This window comes from Podarcis muralis, chromosome 3, assembly GCF_964188315.1.
Source record: "Podarcis muralis chromosome 3, rPodMur119.hap1.1, whole genome shotgun sequence".
Taxonomy (NCBI): domain Eukaryota; kingdom Metazoa; phylum Chordata; class Lepidosauria; order Squamata; family Lacertidae; genus Podarcis; species Podarcis muralis.
The window spans coordinates 113,605,118-113,620,847 of NC_135657.1; the positions used below are offsets into that span (position 1 = coordinate 113,605,118).

At 43.2% G+C, this 15,730-nt stretch overlaps 1 protein-coding gene across 4 annotated transcripts; it reads right to left on the reverse strand.

The window, feature by feature from the left end:
* Window positions 1–1,476: 1,476 nt before the first annotated feature.
* On the reverse strand, window positions 1,477–15,470 carry ESD (esterase D). 4 transcript variants are annotated; one of them, XM_077926501.1, is made up of 9 exons: window positions 15,330–15,470; window positions 11,865–11,937; window positions 10,720–10,808; window positions 9,058–9,156; window positions 7,424–7,548; window positions 6,225–6,344; window positions 5,292–5,390; window positions 3,602–3,769; window positions 1,477–1,690 (listed from the first exon to the last, which is right to left on the reverse strand). In XM_077926501.1, exons 2-9 carry the CDS (start codon window positions 11,930–11,932, stop codon window positions 1,610–1,612), a joined length of 849 nt encoding a protein of 282 aa, XP_077782627.1. In that variant the 5' UTR covers window positions 11,933–11,937; window positions 15,330–15,470; the 3' UTR covers window positions 1,477–1,609. The 4 variants fall into 4 exon arrangements, with proteins under 4 accessions (XP_077782627.1, XP_077782629.1, XP_077782630.1 ...); XM_077926503.1 differs by having other exon boundaries at window positions 11,865–11,940; window positions 15,330–15,468; XM_077926504.1 differs by lacking the exon at window positions 10,720–10,808 and having other exon boundaries at window positions 15,330–15,445.
* Window positions 15,471–15,730: the final 260 nt, after the last annotated feature.

Consider the following 15,730-nt stretch of genomic DNA (forward strand, 5'->3'; position numbering starts at 1 on the left):
TCCTGCAGTTGCTGTTGCATATAAAAACAGATTGTGAGCTTCCTTTGGTAACTCCTCACCTATAATAGCCAATAAAAATGCTCCGGGGTTTTTGGGAAATGTAAATTTAAACATTTTCTTAAGTTCTTCATAAATCATCTCCCAGTAATTTTTTGCCTGTTTGTGATGCCACCACATGTATATTGAAGATCCTTCCATTTCTGAACTGGTCTCATGATTCCAATGTAGCTGCTTTGAATGCAAAAATTAGTTACAGAATAGCCCGTACTTTATCTTTCTGCACTAATGTTTCCAGTAAAAACTACTACACCATATTTTGCTTCATAATCCTGATGAATATTTACACTGGATACAGAGTGCTTTGCAGTTCACATTGACCACATAAAAACTGCAAATGCAACTGAACCGCACAGAGCAACAGTGTATGATTTTAACCTTAGGAGAATCCATACTCCCATCATTAATGAGGGACACCATATCTACGTTTTTAACATCCTGATTCAAAGTACAATGAAAAAGAGCTAAGAAGCTTACATTCTGTGTCTGACATCAGCCCAGTTTAGCGGAAGGACATGTGTAAAATGGCAGTTGTTAAATAAAAATGAATAAAGTTGAACGGTGCACAGTAAAACTGGGTGACATGTATTCAGATTCTTGTTCAATGGCGTTGTCTTGCAGCTACTTTTAAGCAGACTAAACTTTGGGCAGCCAGCAGCTCTCTCACATGTATTTACATAGAATTATGGATTTGTAGAGTTGGAAGGGATCCCGAAAGTCAGTTGCTCCAACGTCCTGCAATGCACAAATCTTAACACGCTGGAAAACATGCCGCACCCTGCTTAGCTTTGCAAATGTGCTAGCAGTTTTATTGCTGTAGTAAATGTATGTTAAACCACAGCCACCCTTACAAGGCTTCCCCAGCACTCTTACTGTGCCAGGGCATAGTTGTTTGTGTGCTGTCAGTGGGTATACTGAAGGTTACTTATTGTAGGATGACTATGATAAGACATCATGTATACGCAGCCCAGGATGAAGACATTACTGCTGTGGGGGCAACCACATATTTGAAACGGCAGTGGGGAGAAAGGGAGGGTAGAATTGGGGGGGGGGTAGAGGTAAATGCACCCCTGTTCCTCACTACTGTATTCACTCAGCCTCTCACATACTTTTCAAGCTAAAAAACGGGGGGCGGGGGGCGGGTATGATTCTGTGTGTTCTACCAGGCAGCCTAAATTCTAGTTTTGAATGCAGGATCCAAAATAACACTTTCAAAATATCCTTTCCCCCGTTACAAGCAGGCTTGCGTTGACACACACAACCATGAGCAAGCCCCACACAAACAGGAAGATGTTTGCCAGTCCTATAGTTTGGATAAAGCAGTGTATCTATAATATAACTAGAAATGCTTTCAGCTTAGAATGGTAGCTTTACAGTGATAGTCTCAAACGTGATTAAATTAATTCACATCAGACAAGGCATATTCCAAGTGTTTATTCTGAGGCATAAAATCAGGACTTCATTTCAATACACTGATTATTCACATACTTTTTCGTTGTTAATTTCCACTGATTATCTTCCAATTGTTTTGTACTGTCAGGAGATACTCAAGTCAAGCATTAAGGTATTTTGCGTGGTGCCTGATATGGTCGTTAATGAATGTTGCTATAAAGTAGTAACTGTGGTCATAGCCCTGGGAAGGGGAAAAAGAAATCAAATGGTCAAATCTGTAGCCAACATGTCCTCAAAACCACTGTTTTTTACAGCGCTATTCAGAGGCAGCAGTACTCAAGAACAAAGTAGCTGGAAAATTTGGCTTGGGTTCAGCGTACAGATTCAGTGTAATAAATTATCTAACCATCATCTATCTCTCTGTTGACAGAGGAAGGTATCATCTACCTTTAAAGGAAACTTGCCAGAACAACTTAAGAATGTGCCCTTGTAGACCGACAGAGGGATATAAGTGTACATATTGCACAGTACTGCAATCCTTTGGTACGTTAAGGTAAAGGGACCCCTGACCGTTAGGTCCAGTCGTGACCGACTCTGGGGTTGTGCGCTCATCTCGCTTTATTGGCCGAGGGAGCTGGCATACAGCTTCCGGGTCATGTGGCCAGCATGACTAAGCCACTTCTGGCGAGCCAGAGCAGCGTACGGAAACGCCGTTTACCTTACCTATTTATCTACTTGCACTTTGATGTGCTTTCGAACTGCTAGGTTGGCAGGAGCAGGGACCAAGCAATGGGAGCTCACCCCGTTGCAGGGATTTGAACCGCCGACCTTCTGATCAGCAAGTCCTAGGCTCAGTGGTTTAACCCACAGCGCCCACAATTCAAGAAAAAGGGTTCATCCTGTTCAGTAATGGCTGGCTGTGGCTCTCCAGGGCTTCAGATAAGGGAAGGTTCCCAACCCTACCTGGAGAAGCCGGGGATTGAAACTGGTACCTTCTGCATGCAGAGCAGAACACAGGAACTCAGGAAGCTGCCTTATCCTGAGTTCCATCACTGACCCATTTACAATGGCTGGCAGCAGCTCTCCGGGGTTTCAGAAATGGGATCATGGCAGGTTCAAGGTTCTTGTATTAATTTACAAAGCCCTGAGCAGCTTAGGTCCAGGGTACCTCAGGGACTGGCTGAAACCTTGTACCTCTGCTCTGTCAGGAGCATTGTTATCCATTTCCCAAGCTGGTGAGGCTCGTTGGAGGACAACGAGAAATTGAGCCTTTAATGCCATCAACCCAGTCCTATGAACACCCAGAAGGGAGTGGGTGGCGCTGTGGCCTAAACCGCTGAGCCTCTTGGGCTTGCTGATCAAAAGGCCAGAGGTTCGAATCCGCTTGAAAGGCTGAGCTCCCATTGCTCTGTCCCTGCTCCTGCCAACCTAGCAGCTCGAAAGCACACCAGTGCATGTAGATAAATAGGTACTGCTGTGGCGGAAAGGTAAACGGCATTTCCTTGCTCTCTGGTTTCTGTCACGGTGTCCCACTGTGCTGGCCACATGACCTGGAAGCTGTCTGTGGACAAACGCTGGCTTCCTCTGCCTGAAAGTTAGATGAGCGCCGTAACCCCATAGTCGCCTTTGACTGGACTTAACTGTCCAGGGGTCCTTTACCTTTTTTTACCTATGAACACCCACTCAAGAGAGATTCAGCAGGCACCTTCTTAGCCAACTAGTAAATGCCTGCTGAAAATGTTTCTATTACACAAGGCCTATGCAGGTTCCCTGCAGGTTCTGATGGGGGCCTTTTTAACTACTGTTCATGGATCCTCTTCCATGAGGAAAAGCTGTTTTTATTTTGTCAAGCCGTCCGGAATTAACAAGTAGCATTTGTTTGTTTGTTTACTGTTTGCTCTTTATTTGTTTGAAAGTGTTTTGGGTTGTTTTGCCAATTTATTTTTAATTCTTTAAAAGGATGAATGTACTGTTCTTTAAATTGGTGTAGTGGGGCTTTTTGGGATGTGTGTGAGTGAATGAGAGAGGGGATCAGGCAATATCTAAATAAACCTGAAAATGATATTAATGCTGCCTCAGGAGGCAAAAAGAAGCATCATCGACCTTTACTACTGAAAATTTAACACAAGACACAAAACATTTAGGACATTACCTGCTGCATTCTTAACACCACTGGGATTTTGCGCTCTGTGCCGGCAGCAATGAAATTATCAGGCAGCAATTGCCCTGCTGTAAGGAACTGGTCGTCTTTGCCTTGATCAATCAGAATGTCCAAAGAGGGGCCTTTGTAGGATTTCACAATATGTGTAGCATCGTAAGCCTGCAACGGATATAGATACATTCACTTCTAAAAATGGCAGCATCCAGACAAGAGGTTATCCATATTGACCTTTCCTCCACACTTTCCAGGCGTAATCTGCACTTTAAAGCTCTGTGTCTGATTGCTCTCTGTAGGCTTCAGAGCTTTCCCTGCAAAAACCGCTCTTCAAAGCGAAAGCAGAGCAAAGGGCAATCCACAGAAAATTCAAATTGCCGTTCATTGCACTTCAGTTTTAAGGAGTGGGTTTTCGCACAGAAACCAAGGGGGGGGGGCAGTGCTTGGACATGCAGCTTTAAAGCATGAGCCTGTGCCTGAAAACAGCAGGGCAAAAGGTAAATGTGGATAAGCACAAGATCTCACAATACTGGAAAAACAATGACCAACAGAAAGAATCACAATTCCTATCCAATTTACAGTCAATTCCAAATTCAAATGCAACGCTCACCAGGCTCACATTAAGTATTCATAACAAAATAAAATAAATAATATAAAATAAAATAAATAATAAAATCCTTCCAGTAGCACCTTAGAGACCAACTAAGTTAGTTAGTGGTATGAGCTCATACCAATAACTAACTTAGCTGGTCTCTAAGGTACCAACACGGCTACCTACCTGTATTCAGTATTCATATTACACACAGATTTATTTTGCAGTGGACATAACAAATAGAAAGTAAACAGCAGATAAAATGATTTATGCGGATGGGTGGAGTTTCGGACATTCCTTGGTAACAATGACATCAATGTGAGCAAGAAAGTGGACTTTTAAGCGTAACAGCAGCAGCCAAAGAGGCAGATTTGCTGTAGAGTGAATGTGTTCAGGAGCCCGTTTGCCCTTCCCCGTGAAAACTTAACTCTGCCACTATTTCCTAGCCTGTCTTGGAAAATGTTCTGGAGCAGAGATTGGGAGTAGCCAAGGAAAGGAACACAATTCTGGCCTGCTTGTTCTTTATGAGCTACCCCATTTTCTTATTTTTCAACTCCAACACGGGAGAATGCTGGAAACATTTCTGCCAAGAACCACCATTCCTCCTGCACTTCAGAAGGCTTTACAGTGTTACAAACACAAGAATGAAATGTACAGGAGTAAGCAATGCCAACAAGGACGCTGTCCAGGGGGAGTTGGGGGGCTAAGGCCCCCCCATATCTAAGGAGGGGGCCAGGCCCCCTCAAAATCCCATGGCGACCATGCACACATGCCACTCAATGTGCTCACCTCACTTGCGCGTGCCGTACGACATGCTCGAATCATGCATGCAAGCCGCACCATGTTAAATAAATCATGATGTTTACCTAATTTTAAGACCTGCTAAGGAACGGACTATCGTTAATATGTCCTGATATGTAAAACCACAGAATCCGAAGAGGGTGCACTTTCTTTTTCCCATGAGTGTGTAATTTTATACCCCTTTTCAAGACTGCACCAACCTGCCTTGCCTTTTTTTAAAAATCTATATTGATGAAGCAGTTTGATGGCGCTTCTGTGGTTATTCTACACCATGCTGATATTTCCAGTACGTACCTCCCATTTGGTTACATCCGACCCCAGGTATCCACTAAAAGCTTTCTTCCCCCACGGGCACTGAATTGGGTTGCAGATTGGTGCAAAGGCTGAAACAGACTAGTCAGAAATGGAAGATTCAAGGAAAACAAAGCGACTGTGTTAATATCTGAATCTAGATTTCCCCCAGCAACTCTCAATTTTTAAAAACTGCATTTGTAAAGTTGTAGAAAACAGCATGGTTCTAGAAAACAGCTGTTTATTTTCACCTTTTGTCATGTGTGGGAAAGGACAGTGCAAACCCATCCTGTCCTGGTGTACAGACATGTACATACAGAACATAATTTTATTTACTTTATTTGTGTCCCCATTTATCAATATATCTTCATAGGATTGTGCCATACTTCAATTTACACCGCCTATTAATTGTAAACATCCAGAATGCCAATCTACTTTATACAGTGATACCTCGGTTTTCGAGCAACTCGGAAGACAAACGTGGAATTATTTGCTTCCATTTTCAAACACTTTTCGGAAATTGAACAGCTTTTGCTGAGTTCCCCCCCAATTTCCCCCACTTAAATTGCAGACTGCCCTTTGCGCCTCAGTTTTTGAACAGATTACGTTTGAAAACTGAGGTACCACTGTATTTTGGAAAGTTGTTTGATATGTATTTGGACATCTCTTAAAATAGCTTAAAATAGCATGCTCCTGATATCAAGGAGCAGGGTTTTGTCTATGTTTGGATACAATCAGACAGCATTTTGAATCAAGATGGTGCACTGAACCTTTCAAAACTGCACTGAATTTGACCACTGATTTAAAAACCGCACTGATAAAGGTGAGTGCATCTCTTACTTTTTCAGGGTAAATTTTCTTAACGTTATCTCTCTTTGCATCATTATCTAATTCCTTTACTTTATTCGATATACATTAAAAAAATCAGAATCTTACTTTGTATTTTCCGGGATTCTTCAGAGCGAGGATTAGAGCACCATGACCCCCCATTGAATGGCCGGAAATAGAAATCCTCCCAGAGTCAACTGGGAAATTGGCATTTATCAGATTAGGTAACTGGAAGACATCAATGGGAAGGAAATAGATGTGAGTATATTAACATTTTGACCTACACAGGATAAAAATAAAATACAACTAGGGTCCATCTCTAGAAATCAATGACTCTTGCCTTTGTCCAACACTTTATCAAACAGCAGCACACATACTGCCCAATAAGCTTTCTGTGGGATATATTGGCTACAAAGAAACAGGGAAACTATCAGTAACCTACTCAACTTTGGGGGGATTTTACTATAACAGTTTCAGGGGTCCTTGCAAGTATATGAAGGCAGAGCAAGTTTAAAGATGCAGTGCTATTGCCTGCATACTTAAAGAGACACCAGGCCTTTCGCTTGCCTTTGGTGATGTTGGGCAAAGTTAGGGAGGATGGTAAAAGTTCATAAGGAATTGCAGGGTACCATATTACAGAATTTCTCAGAGCAGAACATTAGACCCTCAGAGCTTGAGTGCAGGTGAGAAAATGCGTGAGAGGAAATGCAGGACAAATTTACAGGTGCCTTATTTTCTCAGAAATAAAGTGCAGGTAACCAATGCCAGATCTTGCCAATACAGACACAGTTGGGTGTCAGATTTTTCTCTGTGTCCATCAGACTTACAGTAGAAGCATGGGGAGAAAAAGTTGGGGAACCCACACCTTGTATTATATCCCATTCTATATTTACATCAGAGGGACGCGGGCGGCGCTGTGGGTTAAACCACAGAGCCTAGGACTTGCCAGTCAGAAGGTCGGCAGTTCAAATCCCCGTGATGGGGTGAGCTCCCATTGTTCGGTCCCAGCTCCTGCCCACCTAGCAGTTTGAAAGCATGTCAAAGTGCAAGTAGATAAATAGGTACCGCTCCGGCGGGAAGGTAAACGGCGTTTCCATGCGCTGCTCTGGTTCGCCAGAAGTGGCTTAGTCATGCTGGCCACATGACCCGGAAGCTGTACGCCGGCTCCCTTGGCCAATAAAGCGAGATGAGCGCCGCAACCCCAGAGTCGGCCACGACTGGACCTAATGGTCAGGGGTCTCTTTACCCCTTTACCTTTATATTTACAGAGAATTGTACACAGGCACATTAACCAAGCCAAAAGTCACCTCATCCTTTATGTAAGAGTACATGCGATAATTCGTTTTCCATGGATCTTCAGTGGCATCCACGTAAAAACCAGCTCCAGTGCCAAAATCCCAGCTCTCATCTTCTCCTTTAATATTGCATCCACCTACCATGGAAAGAAATTCTACGCTGATAATCACCATTCACAGCAGAGGAGTGGCACTTTTCCTTTATGTTCAAGGGGCTTTATGTGCAAGCCTCTCTTTGCTTGGCAAAGGGTTGCCAGGCAGAATAGTCTACCTGGTAACGAGGAAAACTTTGCACACTTGGATGGACTTTACTAGATGAAGAGCTAAAAGCGCATGCAACTGTCTAGCCAATTGTGGGGAAGTAAAAGGCACATCTTAAGTGCGTGCTGTTCCACACCCCACCACCCAGGAGGAAGATGCATTTACAGGAAAATCTGCTTATCAATACTGTATCTGTGCTGATCTGGCAACTACTGGAACTGCACAGGAAAACGTCTGTTGGTTAGGAAGGCCGAACAGAGACTCCATTTTCTCAGGGTCTTGCGAAAGAACAATTTTAAACAAAAATTGATGATCTCCTTCTACCGGGCCACAATAGAAAGTGTCCTTTCATACTGTATATCAGTGTAGTATGCTGGTTTGACAGCCACGGACAGGAAGTCCCTACAGAGGGTGGCGAATACAACACATGACATCATAGGCTGTCCTTGGAGTTTGCTAGATGACATCGCGGGAGACCGCTGCCTCAGGGGAGCGAGGAAAATTCTTAGGGACAACTCACACCCTGGCCAGCACTTCTTTAATCTCCTACCTTCAGGCAGGAGATACAGAAGTATAGTCAGCCGCACCAACAGGTTAAAGAACAGTTTTTATCCATGGGCTGTTGGACTGCTGAGTTGGAAAAAATAGTGGTGTACAGTGGCAATTCAAGTTAAGAACTTAATTCGTTCTGGAGGTCCGTTCTTAACCTGAAACTGTTCTTAACCTGAAGCACCACTTTAGCTAATGGGACCTCCCATTACCGCTGCGCTGCCGGAGCACAATTTCTGTTCTCATCCTGAAGCAAAGTTCTTAACCCGAGGTACTATTTCTGGGTTAGCAGTCTGTAACCTGAAGCGCCTGTAACTTGAAGCATATGTAACCCGAGGTACCACTGTAATTGACTTCCGACAAGCACACAGAGCGCAAACAAGATTGAGTGTGGGGGAGTCGTTTAATTTCACTGCACACAGGTGATGTAGTGACAATAAAGGACTATTATTATTATTATTATTATTATTATTGATACAAATGGACAAGATTCTAGGTTTGTACAGTGGTACCTCTGGTTACGTACGTACTTAATTCATTCTGGAAGTCTGTTCTTAACCTGAAACTGTTCTTAACCTGAAGCACCACTTTAGCTAATGGGGCCCTCCCGCTGCTGCCACGCGATTTCTGTTCTCATCCTGAAGCAAAGTTCTTAACCCGAGGTAATATTTCTGGGTTAGCGGAGTCTGTAACCTGAAGCATATATAACCTGAAGTGTATGTAACCTGAGGTACCACTGTATACAAAGTTTGGCTTAACTTACTAGTAATACACACAGCTACGTAACAGCAATAATTAAAAGCAATTAATTTGATGTTCATTGGCCTACCACTTACGTGGGCTGGTATCTGGGGCAACCACAACCAGGCCTTGTTCAGCTGCAGCTTGATGGAAACCTGCTTTCGTTATGAAATTTTGTTCCGTGCACGTTAATCCTGAAAAGACAGAAGAGCATTGTAATGGCACGAGCACTGCCAATAGGCTTCTGGCTCAGAAGCTATCCAAGTGAGCGTGTTTCAGCCCAAAAGTAAGAGGATGCACTTTCCACTTTGAACCATTGCTTTATATCCAATGATATTGTTGGGTCTAAGTGTCTAAACTGATTAGCCTCAAAGGATAACTTCAAAAAACGAATTCCCCCATCCTCCCAGTGATAGATGTTTATATAACAGGGCCTTTTGTTGTTGTTCCAGGTTTTTTAATTCAGAAAGATTCCAAACATTTTTGCCACTCATTTAGCTGTTCCCCTAGCTAAATGTCTCCCCTAGGAAGAACTGGAAAAGATAAGTAAACCTAGGAACAACAATAGTTTTAATTGCTGTTATACAACCAATTAATGACAGCTTCTCCCCTTTAATTTTCAGAATTTCCTTCCATAAAGGGCCATAACTTGCCACTGTCAGCCTGTTTCTTTGTTTGTTTATAATCTGGATTCTCAGATATATAAATGGCATATGGCAAAGTGGTATATTCAAACCACTTGATTATTTCTCTTCTGTTCTTTCGGTGGAATATGATGGGACAAAATATCTGATTTTTTACAATTTACTTGTAATTCTGCCACCATGCAAAAGTTATTCAATTACTGTTTAATTGCAGGGTTGTTTAGTAAACGTTTTCTTCATTAAATTTTTATTACTGTACCAGTAGACAAAGAAAACAAAAAAGACATTGTGTTGACAGTGAATATTTTTTTTATTACACATAAGTTCTAATGCACAATCCCACCACATATGGGTGAGTGACCGTCTATTCTTTGTTAATTATGTGGTGTATATATACGGGTGGAGCTGTGGACTTGCCGATCAGAAGGTTGACGGTTTGAATCCCCACCACCCTCTCAGAGCCCTCACACCTCCTTCCCAAAGCCCAGAGCCTTCCTTGCTTACTCAGCTTTGGGAAGGAGGCACAAGGGCTGGAGGGGGGCATAAAATGGTGCAGAGGGCTGCCAAAAAAGGCATTGAGGGCTGCGAGTTGGACCAACCTGATCTAGATGATAATCTACAAAAACACTTTGCAATCTTGTCTGGGCTATCAGATTGGTGGGGGGGGGGGGGCTTCTTGCTGTCTCCCTGGCAGGTGCTGCTCCCTGTGTAGGGATGCAATATAAGGCTCCCTTGGTATGAAAACTCCCTTTTCCTAGTGGCACAGACAACATTTTTGGTAAGCTTCTGTCACTACCTCAAGACACTTTTGTTTCCCCAGGCTTCAGACTTATGGTGGGCCCATTTAGCTTGCTGTAATCTATGGAGTTTTGACGCTGCGCTGTTTCGTGGAATTTATGTTTTCATTTCTTTTAAATATATTTTATTATTTTATTTGTTGTTTGATCTCTTCCTGGAAACCACTTTGTGATAATTTTTTTGATGAAAAGTAGTATATGAATCTCTGAAATAACTATCAGAAGAAGCCTACTGAAATCACACCTACAACATGATTGAATTAATTTTAACCACCTCTGGCAGTATCTTTTTCAAGGGCCACTTCAGATTACTCACCTGAGAGCCAGTACAATACAGGGCATTTTTCAGTTTCTGCTTTGGGTGGCAGATAAACCCCAAACTTCATTTTGCATTTCAGCTCAACGCTGTTGACAACAAAATGCAGTTAACATGGACTAACGAAACTCGACAAAAATAATGTCGCTTATAAGAAACTGCAACTTCCAATCAGAGTTGCCAGAGGGTAATACTCAAGCCGCATGCTTTATTTAACTACTTAAGAGTGTTTTTGTTCCCCCATGGAAATCAGTGCAACTAATTCAGTCAAGGCAAGTAGAGGCAGCAGACAATTGGAGCTGCCACAAGAAGGGAGATGATGCAGATTATCAAAGAGGGTCTACCTGAGCATCCAAGAATGCAAAAGGAGACACACGAGGGACTGAGAATAGAGACTAAAGGGACAGAGTGGAATACAGTGGGGTGGGGGTGGCTAATCTGTGGCCCTCCAGATATTGGACTACAGCTCCCAGCATCCCTGCCCACTGACCATGCTGATTGGGGCTGATGGGAGCTGGAGCTCAACAGCATCTGGAGGGAGACAGCTTTCCCACTCCTGCAATGGACAACTGGACTTTCACTGAAAAAGCAAGGAAGATGTAGTGATGGTTAAGCTACTAAAAACGTAATTAACATTGAAGAACAAAAAGATGTTTTCTCAGTACTTTGGTATGACACCAAAGCCTAAATATCAACAGAACTGCTATATGCAAAATTGCTGTCTGCCAAAAAAATCAGGAAGGGGCAAAAATGAACATGCATTTGTTTAGTAATTAGCTGTTGTCCAGCCCCAAGCACATGGGTTATAGATAGTGGGTAGGTTGCACCCAAAGGCTTCTGCTATGGCACAGGGCAGGTGCAGGAGAGGGGGAAAAACCCCTTGCACTAGTGCTAATCCTCGCACTAGCGTTTTTATTTAGTATTTTTATTTATATTGCCCTGTGGGTATAGGCCTGCAGCATAAAGGTGCTATTCAGTGTTATTCCCACTCAAGAATAGGTCAATTCAAGTTAATGGACATGACTAACTTAGGTTCATTCATTTCAGTGGGTCTACTCAACTAAGTAGGACTTAGCCGAATACAACCCTAACCCCAGGGTTGCAAAATATCCTTTTAAAAAAAATTACATGAATAAAACATTTACCTGTCATGCTCAAACACTTTCTGAAAACCACCAAAGCATTTATTGCTAGAAATTTCTTTCAAGGCCATGATCTCTGCTGGAAACAAAGGGGGGAAACTGTTTTAGAGTTGTACTTATTTATTAAATTTCTAAAACACGCTTCACTACATCTTATGGTATTGAATTCCATAGCTGAATTTACAGCAGCCTCATAACAAGAAGATAATTCAGGTTGGAAATATATACACTTACGTGGGAGTAAGTTGCATTAAACTCAGGAGGGCTTACGTAGGAGTAAGCATGCGTGTAAATGCACCATAAAGCTTCTACAACAGATAAAGGATTTTTCCTACCAACCTACAGCTTTTCTTCACAATGCCATCACCCCTAGTTATTCACAACACACACACAGAGACATTCTTCAATATAAAGATTCAGATTTCAGAAGGCAGAAAACTGAGATATAACTGTGTGCTGTATTTGGGAAGTTTGCCTTTGTTTTCCTGATTTTACAAGCCTGTTGGCAGAGCCTAGAAAACAGGGTTTCCTTTCTTGGTTCCCAAACTGCTGTCCAAGGACAGTGGTCAGTTTGATCCAGTGAGATCTTTCTTCCTTAATCCAAGGTGCAGCTGAAGGTGGCTGTGCCACTGAAGAGAATGTATTCCAGGACTCAACTTTTACTATTCTATCACATGTTCCTAGCATGGGAGGAGATCTGGATCGTTCAATTAACCTTTGGCCAGGTTGGAAAAGATTTTGCAAGGATAGGAGTTGTAGTAAATCTGTTTGAGAAGTTGCTGCCAGGGAGTTGAAATCGTGCTGTTTGAGGGCAGGGGAGCATTTTACTGCTTGTGCTCTTTCACTCCCTTTTATTGCCACATATGGTCAGGGCTATCATTAGGCCAACCAGACAGCCACCTAAGGCGCAAACCTCCTTTGAGGGGCACAGTTTTATACAGATTAGCTTATAAATTTCTGACAATATTTTATTTTGAAGAAGTTTATCATTTCTACAAGATGTTCATTTTTGAAAATTGCAGTGAGCAATTTTTGGTGTGCGTGCAAATCGATAGCCTTGCCAAGGGCATAAAATAGCCTGGCAGTGGGCACTGGGTACGGTAAAGGTAAAGGTAAAGGGACCCCTGACCATTAGGTCCAGTCGTGGCCGACTCTGGGGTTGCGGCGCTCATCTCGCTTTACTGGCCGAGGGAGCCGGCATACAGCTTCTGGGTCATGTGGCCAGCATGACTAAGCCGCTTCTGGCGAACCAGAACAGCGCACGGAAATGCTGTTTACCTTCCCGCTGAAGCGGTACCTATTTATCTACTTGCACTTTGACGTGCTTTCGAACTGCTAGGTTGGCAGGAGCAGGGACCGAGCAACGGGAGCTCACCCCGTTGCGGGGATTCAACCTGCTGACCCTCTGATCGGCAAATCCTAGGCTCTGTGATTTAACCCACAGCGCCACCAGCGTCCCCACTGGGTACGGTAATGTACTTTTAAACCTGCATTTTAAAATGTTTGTGATTTTTTTATTGTCCGTGGGTTTGGTTTTGTTTTGACTTTGGTTGTAAATCCTTTCAGGGCTTCTTATCCAGTGGGAATCAAAGAACCATAGAGTTGCAAGAGACCCCGAGTGTCATCCAGCCATGCAGGAATCTCAACTAAAGCATCCGTGACAGATGGCTATCCAGCCTCTGCTTTAAAAACTCCAAGGAAGGAGAACCCACTACCTTCTGAGGGAATCCACACCGCGGTTGAACAGCTCTTACTGTCAGAAAGTTATTGTTTAGTCGGAAGACCCGGGGTGTGTACGTGTGGTGCAGGTCACTGTGTCTGGCTGCTATTTTTTATTTATCACATTTATATACCGCCATTCATCGCATAGCAAAACAGAATGCAGTGGACACTCGGGTTGTGAACATGATCCGTGCAGGAAGCACATTCGCGACCCGCAGCGTTCGCAACCCGCAGCGCCGCGTGTGCACAATCGAGGGTTGCGATTCGGCGCTTCTACGCATGCCATAGCTGTCAACTTTTCCCTTTTCTTGTGAGGAATCCTATTCGGAATAAGGGAATTTCCCTTAAAAAAAGGGAAACGTTGACAGCTATGGCGCATGCGCAAAGCACAATTTAGTGCTTCTGCACATGCGCCAAAACCCGGAAGTAACTCGTTCTGGTACTTCCGGGTTCAGTGCGGTGCGCAATCCGAAATCGCACAACTCGAAGCGTCTGTAACCAGAGGTATGACTGTAGAAGCACAAAATACGTAATAAAAAACGAGAACAAAAACCCGAAACGAACCAATACCCCTCCCACTCCCACAAACCCAAAGGTCTGTTGGTTCGAGACCCCCCTGGGGACAGCTGTGGGCAAAAGATTCCTGCATTTGCAAGGGGCTGGACTAGATGGCCCTTAGGGACCCCTTCCAACACTACAATTCTCTTAAGTATAAAGGGAAGTGTAAATGGAATAAACCTAAACTTCGCCTGGCCAGCAAAGGACAAACTGGTTCTGTTAAGTTGTGGGTGAACATATCAGACGACACAGCGATTCTTCAGACAGCACGTGTTTATTTACAGGTAAGAACAGAACTGAACTGAAGGGTTCAGCCAACCTGCTTATTATATAGAGCTCAACTACAATGCAACAGTAACAACTTTCTTAACTATCCAATCACTGAACGTCACTTTCAATTCCTTATTTAAATATGTGGACCTGAGAGAAAACTATCTACAGAATCCCCCTGCTGGCCCAGGGTGAGAACTTCAGTACATAACAGGTTCCTTTATTAATTCCCCAAAACTGTTTATATTCTTTTTTTCTTTATATTCTTTTTCTTTTTCTCATTTACCTTCTTTTATCTTTTTTTCCTTTTTTCTTTTCGTTTTCTGTTTTTCTTTTACTATTGTAAAAGAAAAAAAGAGGTTTTTTTGTTATGTTTATGTATGAAAAATAATAAATATTATTGGGGGGGGAAAGATTAAATAAATAAGAAAATGTACGATAAGAAAAGTTAGGAAATATGATTATGACTGTGATATGGTTTTATGAGATAATGATATTGGAAACTGCTATATATAATCACTAAGAAATTCAGATGGAAGAGACTAGAGGAAGTCAAGTAATGTTTATGAAGATGGATTTTAATTACGGTAATTATGTTTTAGTTTATGTGGTGATTTGATGTATTTCATATTTTATATTCTTTTTTCTTTTTCTTTTCGTTTTATTCTTTTTCTTTTACTGTTGTTAACTCTTTTTTTGTTTGTTATGTTTATGTATGAAAAATAATAAATATTATTGTGGGGGGGGGGGAATTAATTCCCCAAAACTGACCGACACACAACACACACACACAAAAGCATGCTTTGCAAACCGCCTCAGCCACAGGCTGCGTCTGCCTCTCGAAGTGAAACCAGCACCAGGGAAAGCAATGGCGGTGTGTGGAAAAGAGGGACCTATCCTTTCCCTGGAGGCACTTACCGTCCTCCCCAGCTGCCTTTCCGAGCTCCGCGGGCGGGTCAAGCGACACCAAACTCCCCTCAAAAAGTTGGCCTTGCCTCTCTCGACCAGGGTCCGTTTGCTTTTACCTCACAGACACTCGCTCTCTTTCTCTGGCGCCGCAGGGCTTCATGGGAATTGTAGTCCCTTCGCCATGTACTTCGCCTTGCTCTGAGCGACCGGGGAACTCCACCTCCCAAGAAGGTCCGTTTGCTTTTCCTCACACACACGCACGCTCTCTTGCTCTGGCGCCGCAGGGCTTCATGGGAATTGTAGTCCCTTCGCCATGTACTTCGCCTTGCTCTGAGCGACCGGGGGAACTCCAAATCCCAAGAAGCTTTGCTCCGTCCCGAACGTGCGCGCCTCGCTCGCTCCCGCGGCGG